The 14,070-nt window shown below is 41.8% G+C and overlaps 1 protein-coding gene across 1 annotated transcript in view; it reads left to right on the top strand.

The window, feature by feature from the left end:
• Positions 1–12,317, top strand: part of MRPL39 (mitochondrial ribosomal protein L39) — a 25,745-nt gene extending 13,428 nt beyond the window's left edge. Inside the window, exons 6-10 of the mRNA XM_019528769.1 lie at positions 604–716; positions 2,838–2,903; positions 6,053–6,206; positions 7,794–7,841; positions 11,692–12,317. Coding sequence (XP_019384314.1) covers positions 604–716; positions 2,838–2,903; positions 6,053–6,206; positions 7,794–7,841; positions 11,692–11,751 — 441 coding nt within the window. The 3' untranslated portion in view covers positions 11,752–12,317. The remainder of the gene's footprint in view (positions 1–603; positions 717–2,837; positions 2,904–6,052; positions 6,207–7,793; positions 7,842–11,691) is intronic.
• The last annotated feature ends 1,753 nt before the right edge of the window (positions 12,318–14,070 follow it).

Genomic DNA, 14,070 nt, shown 5'->3' with positions numbered 1-14,070 from the left:
TGATGCCTACCTAGCTGGGATCATTTGAGCCCAGTTTTTTCTCCTGCCCAGGCAGGGGGTCGGACTTGAAGATCTATAAGGTCCCTTCCGACCCTACTTGTACAAGTCTATGAACCTTGTCTGCCTATTGGTTGTACTGGACATTTAACCAGACCTTGTTAAAAGTAATCATAATGAGGTCACCAGGGAACACTTGTCAAGTATGTCACTGATAAATGTATCTGTGGTAAGAATTTGTATATCAATAGTAGTGTTGGAGTGATGTTGTAGGCATGATGGTCTAGGAAATATGGGGAGAAGATTTTTGTCACTGGTACATTTTTATTGGACCAACTGCATGGTTGAGAGAGACTTAACCAAGCTTTTTAATGTATTGTTGCCTTCTTCTGGTGACCTGAAGTAATCAGAGTGTCTGTCTTCAGGTAACTTACAAAAGATTGCACTGCATTTGAAAGTTTAAGTCTGTTCCCAAATCTTTGCCTCTTGCATAGATCTACAGTAGTTATCCTGGTCCTTTACTATTTGTATAGTTACTTATACATGGAATGCATATTAAAGAGCAGCTGAAGAATAGTGGTAACAGTCTTATTTTTTGCTTTGAAGGAATCCTTCCGTTCTTTTACACAAGAAGCATGCAAGCTAATTTTCAAAGATCTGCCATTTGAAATGCTGGAAGTTGAAGCAAAAGTGGCATTAGAAATGTTTCGGCATAACAGGTCAGTAAAGATCTAATTGATTTCTAAAGGAAATGGAATCTTTAAGCTAGTAATGATTAAAATATGGTGGGCGTGATCATTTGTTTGGGTAAATTAGTATAGCTCTGACCTCATTGTAGTACAGCAGTTTATACTAGCTTATATGTCCCTACATTTTTTCTGTCAATTTGTACACTAGGTGGTACTATAATGTACTTCTGAGAGAGGTTTAAGAAATGGAACAGGCTTGAGATTTTATATTTAGTATTGGGGCTTTAAACATTTCATTAGTTCTAGGTTTCCTTCAGCTTACTAGTGATTACATGCCTCACAACACATGCATATAATTTCTGACAAGATATAGCTGCAAGCTTAAAAATTGGTCAGTATATTCAGTAATCTATTTTATTGCATATCATTAAACTTCACCTTGGTTAAAAAGGTCACTAACCACATATCCTGTTCCATCCCAGAATTTATCTTGGAGGCAGTGTGGTTTAGTAGAGCGTGATTCTATTTCTTGCTTGACCACTCACCTATTTTATGATCTTGGGCAGATCATATCACTTCTCTGTGCCTCTGTTTATTAAAGGTCTCCGTAAATCTAGCAGAGAAAGGTATAGAAGAGAGAGTCCAGTGGAGGGCAGTGAAAATGGTTAGGGAGCTGGGGCACATGACTTCTGAGAAGAGGCTGAGGGAACTGGGCTTTAGTCTAGAGAAGAGCAGACTAAGAGGGGATGTAATAGCAAGCAGCCTTCAGTTACCTGAAGGGTGATTTTAAGAGGATGGAGCTAGGCTGTTCTCAGTGGTAGCAGATGACAGAACAAGGAGCAATGGTCTCAAGTTGCAGCAAGAGAAGTTTAGGTTAGATATTAGGAAAAACTTTATCACTAGGAGAGTAGTAAAGCACTGGAACATGTTACCCAGAGAGGTTGTGGAATCCCCATCCTGGGAGGTTTTTAAGACCTGGCTAAATAAAGCCTTGGCTGGGATGATCTAGTTGGGGATGGTCCTGGTGTGAGCAGGGAGTTGGACTAGATGACTTCCTGAGGTCCCTTCCTAGCCTAATTTTCTATGATTCTATAGTAGTTACTGTGGAGGTTGAAGTTACATTAAATATTAAAATGAGAAAATAAGCAACGCTTTTAACAGAGAGACTGATTAAGCATTGGAACAAATTACCAAGGGAATTGGTGGACTCTCCGTTTCGTAAAGTTCTCAAATCAAGACTGGATGACTTCTGAGAAGGGAGGCTGTAGTCAAAGACGGGTTATTGAGCTCTGGGGAAACTGGTCGCAATTGTACACAAGAAGTCAGTATAGGTTATGTTGTGGTACCTTCTGGCCTTAATATTGGAAAGGTTTGTTTTTATTGATGGATTATGTTCTCTTTTATGGCTGAAGTTGTTTTAAGATAGTTGATCCTCTGTGAAACTTGTCAAAATCATACTCAAAGATGAACGCTAACAATATAAAACTGTGCTATTAATAATCTTATAACTGCCAAGCATTTTAGAAGATTATGTTCCTTCAATGCATCCCTCAAAAGTTTTCCCATTTCTATTTGTGTAATCTTAAAGTTGTGTTGTTAAGAACGATGAGCAGGAATCCTTGTTTTCTCTGATTTAAAAATCACGAATTCTCTGATTAAAACCCCCAAAATCTGCAATTTGTAAGCCTACCAGTGCCTCAATCACTGTAATAAAATAAATTTTAAATCGCTATGAATTTTGGTATTTGATTTTGGGGTTTTTTATCATGGAAAATCAGAACACCTGTGGCTCTGTCGTACTCCCTGCTGGAGGCCTTACAGCCACACATTCTAGTCCCAGGCCCCAAGCCTCATGCAGCACTTGGGCTTGGCAGCAGCCCCAGCCATAACCTACCCCTGCCCAGCACCCTCCATATTTTTCTCGGTTAAAAGGGAAAACTGCATTTTTCCTGTTTTTCTGTAGGAAATGGAAAACCCGGATCCTTAATGATGCTGTAATAAAAAGGCTTCTGTTGACACTGAGTGTTTGCATCTGGTGCTTTAGAAATTACTGAAAGGATATGAAGCCACTTGACTGTGTTCCCTCCTTTGCATCTGTAAACTTTTTATCTAGTAAATACTTAAGTATGCTTTTTTTCCTGTTTCTTTAAGGTACAAAGTGGAGATGATAGAACAGAAAGCTTTACAAAGCCCTGAAGGAACAGTAAAGTTACATAGGTGAGCAAAGTTCTCTATAGTGACTCACAGGAAGATCTAATTACTTTCCAAAATTGTGAGCAGTTGAAAAAAAGATAAGTGAATTGAGACGTATTTTAATTAAACTTTCCTTTACTCAGTCTGCTGGTGCTGTCTCAGTTAGCTATTTAGATTCTTCCACAACACCATTATTGTGGTATTTAAGTTTATGGAACTCATTAGATTTCTTATGATCAGAAAGTTTTTAAGCTGGTAAGACTTCACTGATCGTTTACTGAAGGTAAGTACTGAAAAAATCCATACCTTTCAAAGCTTTATAGTGAAGATCTAAAGATATTTGTCCTTATTTATTAAACTGGGGTAGAAGAAAAATTCTTCAAAAATAAAATCCACTTACTGCTAAAATTGCCAGCTTATCTCAATTTGGCAGATTTTACCCCATTTAGTATTCCATTATCTGCAGTTATGTTAGACTGCGGTCAGAATGGAGCAGACTTGGGGATGAAGAAGCAGAAGAGTGGTAGGAACTTGAGTATGTGAAGGATATTTCTTGGGTGTTACTGTAGACCATGAATAATAAAGGTCTTAGGTAGATGCAGCATATTTAGACCACTTGTCTAAATGTTTCCATATGGAACTGTCTAACCCATGAAAAAAGAAATGCTGTCTTAAAATATAGGTGTAGAGGCATATTCTTTCTTAGTGTGTGTGACAAGACCAGGCCCCAGGAGTGGCTGTGATGCCCCCTGGTGACTGCACAGCTCCTGCCCCACTCTGGCTCTTCAGGGTGCCCTTCCCTCTTGCTCTCACCTGCCATGCCTTGATGGAATTATTTTCTGTTGTAGAAGGAAGGTTGGCTCAGGGTCCCTGAGTGAGCCCTAACCTGTTTTGACCAGTGGGGGCGTCCTGTACCTAGCTGCCCTCCAGTCCTGTTCTTCAAGCCCTAAGTGGGGTCCCCTTGGCTCCATCAGTTCTTTAGGGCACCAGTCACCTTGAGGGCTATTTGTGGTTTCCTTCTGCCCTAAAGCCATGCCTGTGCCTTGTAGATGTCATTTGATCACCGTTTGCCTGCTGGTATAAGCTTCGGCCTTCTTACCCTCAGCTTTCAGGTTACTTTGGTTGTTGACTGATAGCCTGGGCCCATTGGCTCTGGACTGGCCTTGCAGTCTCAGCCTCTTCTTGGCCCTTGGCTGCCCCTTTTGTTCCCTGTGGGCTCAAACTGGTCCTTTTGGTCTCTGGCCTCCCCCGTCACCCTCTCTGCACTCAGGCTCTGGCAATCTCAGCTTCAGGCCACCTTGATTGCCCTACTCTTAGAGTCAGGCTCTGGCCCCTTTGAGCCTAAGCTTGCTTTGGCTTTGCAACCCTGCCTGTGGCAGGCCTAGACACCCAGTGTCCCCTCTCGGCACCCATGTGGCTTCCTTTTCCACCCCTACAGCCTCACCCAGTCCTCTGTCATCCAACTAGAACAAAAATTCAAACAGCCACTTCAGACTTGAAGCACTTAGTAGCCCCGTCTGGGTTATCATAGCACTGCCAAGCCACTTCCCCATTAACTGGCCCTGGGAGTACCTGACATAGCTTGCAGCTCCCACTTCTCACCAACCTGAGCTTGCAGGAGCTCCTTTCCCTGCAGAGTTCAGGTCTGAACTTTCTGTTATGAAAGTGAGGTGTTTTACCCAGAGTGGCACATAGCAAGAGTCTGTTCTCTGGCCTCTAGTTCAAATTTCTTAGGTTCTGGATGGGCAGACATGGAAAATTTGCAGTTTTCAAGAGTACTTTTTTTACTTGATATAAAGAATGCTGAGCTATAGGTAGGGACCACTGTAATTCGGGCTTCAGGAGATTTCAGGGGAAATCCTGAAATTTAGCATTTTCCCTAAAGCCCTTTAAAACTGCAGTTTGGCCACCAATGGCCTGAAACTGTGGGGGAGCGGGTGGCAGGGAAAAAAGTAAAAAAAAAGCATGGAGAAAAAAAGCAGAGCCCCAGAAAGACTGTGGAAGCCCCACGTTTTTAGAGGCAGCGTAGTATAGGCTAAGCTCCTGCCACAACTAGGCCAATCAGGTTGTTTGATTCCCTGCTTCAGTTGGGAGTTTAAAAGCCCTGCCCAGAGCAGAGCAGATAAGTACCTCCTGCCCTAGAGGCTGGGCATAGGCATGCTGGGTGCCTGCCTCTGCCCAGCACGGCTTCCCTGAGCCTGGCTTTACTTTGCTGCCATGTGAGAGTGGAGGGGAATTTCCCCTTCCTCTTCTCTGCTGTGCTCTCCCTCAGCCATTCAGAAGCATGGGAGGGCCTGTCCTGAAAAATGCCTGAAATTGGCTCTCGCGAGCCTGCAGGGAGCCCACTTTTCCCTCTGCTGGAGCCTGAATTGCAGTGGTCCCTAGCTATAGGCTATGGACAGCAGTTCATTTGTAGTGCTGCAAAGTGTCTCAGCAAAGTGTGGGTGAACTGGCTTCAGAGCAGTAGTAGTAGCTGTCAGCCTGTGGGGCAGTGCCTCGAGCTGGCACCCACACTGCATGAACTGGGGGTGCTATGGCCAAATACTGATTCTTACCCATGTTCTGGCTGCAGGATGGGGCTTGTCACCATGTCTGACAGAGGTTGGATAAGCAGGAACTCTTGCTTAAGTTGCTGTGGGCGTGACAGAGCCTACCCTTCTCAGTCTCATCAATTAGCTGATCATTGGCTGAGCTACTGGGGAGCCAGCTATTCTTTGTCCCTCTCTCTCTCCCCCCTTGGACATGGGGGAGGGAAGAATGGAGGACTGTGGCATATTGGAGGTTCTAGGGCTCCTTACTGCTCTGTGTGTAACTTGGTGGCTTTTTACAGATGGCACTAGAAAACTTCACTCTCTAGAAAAATTGCTGTTAGAAAAAGCTAGCATTTCCTGGCGGAATTGAATTGCCACTTATTTTTCTGCCACAAACCACTTAGACTTGTGTGCCTTCTTGCTGTGGTGCCAAAAAGGCTCATTTCTTGCTAAAAATGAAACACCTCTCTGTGGTCATTGTGGAATGTTTGACTTGAGTTCTGTTTGACCTTTTGGTCTTTGGTTCTTTGGGTCTGTAAGGTGGTTTATTGCAATATCCTGTGGTTACGAATGAAGAGAAGAGCTATATTTGTAATGCCATTAAAAATACATTCATCATAAGCTTTATTTGCTTCTGATCAGGTTTGGTGACTTTGTAGATGTTACTGAAGGCCCACACATACCAAGGACAAGCTTTTGTTTCCAGTATCAAGTGACAGCAGCCCACAATCTTCAGGCCAGCCAGTCTGGATTGATACGACGGTTCCAGGGTGTTTCTTTGCCAGTACATTTAAAGGTAACTAATGTATTCTTTTCCAGTGCTCTTCACTCAGGAGGGGGCTTTTAAGATGCCTTTAAAAATCTTAGTTTGAACAATGTATCTATTTTCCTGTAATTTTGTGGTGAACAGCAATTAGTGAATTGGAGATCTAGGAAGAATGGCTGCTCAAGGTGAGTCAAGGTTCTAGTTTCTTGGTACTATGTTAGAGACCAAGTTAAAACTGTTTCCAACACAATCTAGGATCCTAGATTTTTTTTTTTACAGTTTTAAAGAAAAGGATTTTCTTTAATATGGTACACTTATTTTATACATACTTCTTGGACGTTTATACATATAAATATTTTTCTTTTACATCTTTCTTTTTGAAATGTGGCAAGTGATAATTGTTCTGATCTAAAGAAATACAAATTTATATGGCATTCCAAAGTGAGCAGAGGAATTGTTGTGAAGAATTACAAAAGTGATTTTTTTGTAGTCGGGTATTCTGCCTGCAGTTGTGACCTGCAGTAGAAACCTGTAATGACAGTAATGGAATATTCTGACTATAGAGGAAAACGCTGCTTAGCCTTCATCAGTTAGTTTTCTAACCTGTGTTCCTTCGTGTGTATGGCCATACGCTGAAGAAGTGTCAAGTACATTCTATTTTAAAAAGTTTTCCTCTTTTCTTCTCCTCTTGTCCCTAAGCTTTCTAAATGCTTTAGTACTTTGGGGTTAGCCTTTATTCATGTATAATTGTGTTTTCCTCCTACAGTTACCAGTAGAGTAGTATAGGAGACCTTGACCTCATTGAGAGCCAGATTCTTTAAATAAATAATTTGAGATTTTATTTTCAAGTAAATCTAACAGCAGTGGATACCTTAAACCTTTCAGTCACAGTGCATGGTGTGGATAACAGACAATGTGATTCTGGATTTGGCCCTGTTAAAATGTATAAACAGTAATTCTCACTCAGGGTGTAGTAGCATTTTGGGGTGTCTTGAGATCCTTTCATGAGTGCTGCAGGGTTCCACACAGTGGTATTAGGTGTGCAGTTGTGATTTACAGGGTAAATGCAGCAGTTTCAAATAGAAATCCATAGTGTTAAAAACATTGTGGTCTTTCTGAGCTCTTTGCATAAGGAGAATTGCTCAATTTTCTTTTCTGTAGTCAAAAAAACAAGTGAAAAGCTGGCATTTTCCAAGTGGGTGCCTTGAGGCTAATGAGGGATGCCTGAGTCTAAAAAGGTTGAGAATCATTGATATCAATTCTAAGCAGAGATTAGCTACATCTCCATTGTAATTCCCTGCTTGTTCTCTTATGCTGATGGTAACAGAAAAATGTAAAGCCTAATCCTACCAAAGTTTAATTGCTTAACATTTGTGCTTGAACTCCCCATTGAGTTCACCGGGGATACTTGTATATGTGAGTATTTGCATGATTCCAGGTTGTGTGCTTGTGAAAGAGAGAGAAAAATGGATAGAAACTGGTCTCTCTCCATAAATGTGGTAAAATGAACTTGTTTTACGTGGCGCATCAAACTAACTAGTCAAGTCACTAGAATGCTGATTTTTCAGTTTTGACAAAAGGACTTTGCTATTAGTTCCTGTCTTTTTCTTTCTTCAGGCTCATCACACTATATGGAACAGGTTGCTAGAGAGGTCTCGGAGACTGGTAAGCATAAGTAGTAGCTAAATACATATTGTCAATTTATTTTTCTTAAAATAAATCATATATTGATTTAATATTATAGATGTTAAGTAATTAATTAAAGATGGAGAGTATTTTACAAGAGCCACTGGTTTAAGGAAAAAAATCCAGGACACATTAAAATCTATAGAGAAATTGAATCTAATTACTGTGTAATAAGAAAGAAAAAAATGTAGTATATCTAATTGCTTTGTAATGGGGAACAATTGGTAGTATTTGGGAGTATTAGCATCATAAAAAAAAAAAAAAGACTGTAATGCAACAGGTAATGCAACTTGATTTGTTATTTGTAATTTCTCTAGTATGCAATTCAGGAAAATATGTCAATAATATTTTAATCTGTGCTTTTTTAATAAGCCTTTAGTAAACAACTACTTAGTTGGCACTTCCAATTAATAAGGTGAGACAGTAGTATTAGCGTGCTGTTACAGGTTACCTTTAAATCACCATAAAGGCACTTTAAAATTGGACCATTTACCAGTTAAAGAGTGTTAACCTGTTCTAAGTACCCTCCAAATCAGTGGTTCTCAACCTTTTTTTGTACCAGAACCCATTTGTAAGCATCAGTGGCCGGTCCTGACCCAGTGCCCCTCACTCTTGCCCCTTCTCCCATGCCCCAGCCCCCAAGTGTGTGGTGATGGGGAGGGGAAAGCAGTCCCTTGCAGGCTGGAACTCTGCCAGCCTGCAAGGAAAAAGCCACATCTCCTCACATTTTTCTCTTTCAAAGGAGAGTCCATTTTTTAAACTCTATTGATCCATTTTAAAGTTCATTTACGAGCCTTTTATATATTCCTGCAATGTGTGGGTTGAGGAATGCTGCTCTGAATGTTTTAAAGTTATGCTGATTCAAGCAAGAGTTCTCTTTGATCCCTTTTACCTGAGTTTTTTCAGGATATTATTAGTCTTCTCTGGGGAGATTAAAATGCTCCATTTTTCATTCCTCCAGCATCTCAGGATGCATCATTCTCAGCTCTTCCCAGTCCTTTGCTCTATGGGCAAACTTTCAGCAACCCTGAACTCTGGTGACCAGGGCAGGTGTTTTGGCCCCAAGCCAACACTCCCTGCTGCCCACAGCAGGTATGATCCCAGCACACCTTGACCCCTCTGAGCACCCAGGTGTAGCTCACAAGTTTGCTGCTTCCTCTGGCACCCTAGTGCAAATAGCAACAGCAATGCCACTACCTACCTCTCTGAAGAGAATGAACCAGAGAATGGAAACTATGAGAGAGGCTGCAATTTGGACAGGTGCATGTATGTCAGGGGTGGGTAAAATGCAGCCTGGGGGCTGGATGTGGCCTGCCAGGCCATTCTATCCGGCCCGTGGGGCCCCTGCAAAATTTAGAAAATTAGTATTCATCTGCCCCTGGCTGCCTGTCATGCAGCCCTCGATGGCTTGCCAAAACTCAGTAAGCAGCCCTCTGCCCAAAATAATTGCCTACCCCGATGTATGTGTTGAATGTGCAGGCTGTCAGCCCTGCCCCATTGTGACATGCATTGAGCCTGGTGGGTCTCAGCTCTGCCCTAGTCTGAGTACTAAACCAACACCCCACCCTTGACCCAATTCCAATTCTGTGAAACAAGTCATTTATTATTATTATTATTTTTTTTCACGCCTTCCTCTTTACTTCTCCCTCCTGCTCATTTACTTCAAACAGATTTCTCTTTCCCCCACCCCAAGACTTTTCCCTGTTGGCTGACAAATGAGGAAAGCTCCAGTCCCCATGGTTTCTTCACCTATGAGCTACATGTTACCTTCTCCCTCCTTTTCTGCCCAAGTTCAGTGGGTAGAATGTGGGCTCCTGTCCATGCCTCTGCTTGCCAGGCCCTCTAGCAACAAGTCACAGCTGTGAGGATCTTAAGCCATAACCTGCGACTGCTCGGAGACTCTTCTAACTTTGACAGCATAACATCCTACAGACTTAAAATGTTTTAAAGATCACCTGTAACAGCTACCTTAGCCTTTTTATATTTTTATTTTTCTAAGTGTTTAAATTTAAAATTGGCAGTTGGAATATAAAATGGACATTTAGTATGAACCTGAAATAGTTGGAAGACCATTGAAAATAGCTCCAAACAGCAAAATAAATAAATCAAGTTATATGGTAAATAGGAGGCGGAAATGTTAGGAAATTCTCGGGATATAATATTAAAGGGCAACAGTGAAAGCATCTAAAAGAATTTTTAAGTGACTGAATAAATGCAAAAGGTGTGTTTTTTGGAATAAAGGAATTGGAAATGCGCTGAAACATACCACATGTGTGAATACCGTATTTTTCGGACCATAAGACGCACTTTTTTTCCCCCCAAAAGTGGGGGGAAAACGAGGGTGCGTCTTATGGTCCGAAGGTGTGTGTCCCGGGGAGACGGGGCGGAGCTTGCCCGCGGAGGCGGCGGAGCCCGAACAGGACGCCCGCTGCTTGTTTATGCCGTGTCCCGGGGAGACGGGGCGGAGCTTGCCCGCGGAGGCGGCGGAGCCTGAGCGGGAGATCTGCCGCTTGTTTACACCAGAAGCCGGCGCCTGTGCCGGTGGCCGGGAGCCGGCAATAAAAATGGCCGGCCACTGGCACACACAGTCTCTCCTGCCATAAAAACTGGGTGCGTCTTATGGTCAGGTGCGTCTTATGGTCCGAGAAATACGGTAGTTTCACTTTCTAAGAATAACTAAATATGGAGAGAGATTTAATAGTGACGGTTTCAGACCTTCAGGGTGCATCTACACGTGCAAATGCTCCTGGGTGGGTTTACTCTAGAGCAATTTACTAATTTATTCTAAATTAGGAAATTACTTTACAGTAAACCCACCCTCTAGAGAGTAAATTAGGGGGCCTACACATGCAGGGAAGTGGCAGCATATTTGTTGCTAATGGCAGCAGTCTGTTCCCACTCCCACTGGCCCTGCATCAGCCTTCTGCAGTGGCCAGAACTCCCTCTGGGTGCTAGCCGAGGGGCTGACAGAAGGGGCCAGGAGACAGGTGTCTTCTGGTCGGGGCGGGGATATTGCTCGCTGGCCCTAGGAGATGCCTGCTGCTGGGGTGGGCTCCACCCGTGGAGCCTGGGTGGAGACAGTGTCCTCCTGTCCCAGCAGCAGGGAACTCCCAGCCTTTGCTCTGATTGCCAGGCCAGGGATGCGAGATTCTTTTCTCTCAGACCTAGCTTCATGGTTGCGGGGCCTGACTTGGGAGATTGTTCTCTCCCGCAGCGCCAGCTTTGTGGTCAAAGGAATCTCCCAGTCCTCACTCCATGATCACAATTGCAAAGGGGTGAGAGCTCCCTGCAGCTGGGGTAGGGAGACATTGTCCCTGCCTGGCCTGTAGAGGTAGAATCTACCCTGGCAGCAGGCAGCTCCCATGCCCTGTTGCTCAGCTGACTGGGAGCACATTTGCTCCTGGTCAACTGTGTGTGTGTGTGTGTGTGTGTGTGCGCTACTGTGCAGCAGGTAACCAGGAGTATATTTACTACTTGTATTTATAGGTAGCAAATTTATTTATGATTAGAGCTAATTACTGCACAGTAGTTATCTCAAATCTTAAGTAAAGTGTTTCATGTAGATGTGCCTTTAGATCCCTAAAAAGACTATTCTGCCTGCTTGTATAGCAGCAGAGAGGAAAAACATAATGCATCTACTGGAGTCCACTCTTTATGAAACATGCTAAGAGCTGAACTGTGCAGTGTTCTTATATGATTACAAAAATTTTCAAATTGGTTTATTATTATTATAAAGACATATATTTTTGCTTTGATAAAATTACAAAAGGCAAAAATGTACTGTTTGGACAGAATGGAACTATATTTTAAAAACAAATGTGTTTTGCAGGTCACTGAAGAGGGGAGTCTGCGAGCAAAAGATGCGGATGAAGAAACAAAAATGCAGTAGTTTAATATCTTTTTAGTTTTCCATTTGTAAATTAAAATGTTTTTGGCGCTGCTTATATGTGTTGTATATGCCGATGTCCTTGATACCTCAGTCGACTTCATTAGAATTAAATTAGAGATTAATATGATTTTCAGTATTTCAGATCTCAGTCTATTGTCGTTTTGATTTTTTTTTCACTTTTATTAAAGCTGTTGTTAGGTTTGAATTAAACTTGCGAAAAAGTGAGGCATGAATGATGAACCTGGTGTAAATAGCAGTTATAAGGTCAGAGTTACATGTTCTCAGATAGCTAGCTATATTCTGAGAGTAGTGAAGTCTGATCCACAGAAAATAACACTGATCTCTGAACTATCTGCTGGCAAGAGCTAGTCCACTTTCATAATACTATGCCAGCATTCTGAAGCAGAAAATATTTTGGTAATACTCTATTTGCCTTTGCAAACAAAATTCTGTCTTGACCTACATAGATGTAGGTCTTTCACATTTGACAATGAAATAATATTTGTGGAAAAATGATGGGGCATTTTGGTATACAGAAAGAGTTATTTACTTTACAGCAGAAAAAATAAATATTAACAAAAACTGTCTTCCACATTATTAAATGAACACATCAAATTAAAGCAAATAGATTTCACAGACATTAGGGCTGGAAGGGACCTTGGAAGATCATCGAGTCCAGCCCCCTGCCCCAGGGGCAGGAAGTCAGCTGGGGTCATAGGATCCCAGCAAGATAAACATCCAAATTTCTCTTGAAGGCATTCAAAGTAGGTGCTGGAACCACCTCCGATGGCAGGCTATTCCAAACCTTGAGGGCTCAGACAATAAAGAAGTTCTTCCTTAAGTCCAGCCTGAAACGGTCCTGGAGGAGTTTATAACTGTTTGACCTTGTCATCCCTTGGGGCGCTCTGGTGAACAAACATTCCCCCAGGTCCTAATGAAGACCCCTGATAAATTTACAGGTGGCCATCAGATCGCCCCTGAGCCTGTGCTTTTCCAGGCTGAAGAGTCCCATGTCTCTCAGCCTCTCATCATAAGGTCTGTTTTCCTGACCTCTGATCATGCGCGTGGCTCTTCTCTGGACTCTCTCAAGCTTCTCCACATCCTTTTTGAATTGTGGAGCCGAAAACTGGATGTAGTACTCCAGCTGCGGCCTCACCAAGGCCGAGTACAATGGGAGAATGACGTCCTGGGATTTGCTTCAGAAGCATCTGTGGATGCAAGCCAGCATTTTGATCGCTTTACCAGCAGCAGCATCACATTGAAGGCTCATGTTCATGTTCATATTGTTAATGTTTGTATCATGCCCATTAATAGAAAGGTTTAATGAAATGTGCACAGGTTTAATTAAGTGTACACATCCTGAAGCTAGTGTCAGGATCTATGACTGCAGAGATTAGAATTGAAGGAGATTGAGGATCTCCAGTGTTTTCAGTGTGAAAACACTGAGAAGCAACATTGGATGCTCTTTTCATGATCAACTTTTTAAAAAAGACTACCTGCACAATGCAAAGCTTTAGAATGGTGTTTAACAGTCAACTGGTCCATGTGTGGTTGTTTTGTTTTGTTTTGTTTTTTATTATTATACTAGTAATGTCTGTATCATCTTGAATGTTTTTTGAGGCAGTGTTAATCCTCAGTTCCTATACATGTATCCATCCATGCATACATGTATACATTGTAAGAAGAATCTTTATTGAATCTTATTTTTTTATAAATAGTATTTTGTGTTGCTAATCTTATTGGGTTATACACTGAGAAGGAGATTCTGCTAGAAAGGGCTTTCTCTTAGGCATAAAAAATTTGGGTCATGTTTACTGTAGCACTGTTTGATTTAGCAAATTGTTGAACTCTCTCCCACTTACGTCTTCACCATTAAGTAAATTTTTGAAGTTTCGCTTGCTTCTTTAATAAACAGTAGTACCACAAATTGGAAAAACAGCAGTAGCCGTTAAATAAAATGTATTTAACTACAACTACTTTATCTTAAATTGATGCTGTTGGTTTTCATTGATAATCATCATAATGTCATTATATGTAGTATATGTATAAAAGCACAGAAAAGGACAAAACATGCAAACAGACATATAAAGTAACTTGACATAAAACTGGTAGGTAGTTTCTGTGTGGCATATTTACAGAGTTCTGCCTAAACGTGTTTTTAAGAAGTCTGTCTGTATTTATGCATTCAGGTCTTTGCCACTTTTAGTTATTAAGTTTACTGACACTGTAGCAATTGGTTCCAAGAACTTTAGATAGTGTTTCTTTATACAGCATACCTTTGATTATCTAGATATTAAAGGGGAACTTGCTGAAGGAACA

Source organism: Crocodylus porosus, unplaced genomic scaffold (assembly GCF_001723895.1).
Source record: "Crocodylus porosus isolate Cpor-Errol unplaced genomic scaffold, CroPor_comp1, whole genome shotgun sequence".
Taxonomy (NCBI): Eukaryota; Metazoa; Chordata; order Crocodylia; family Crocodylidae; genus Crocodylus; species Crocodylus porosus.
This window is presented reverse-complemented; position numbering and strand designations above follow the sequence as displayed.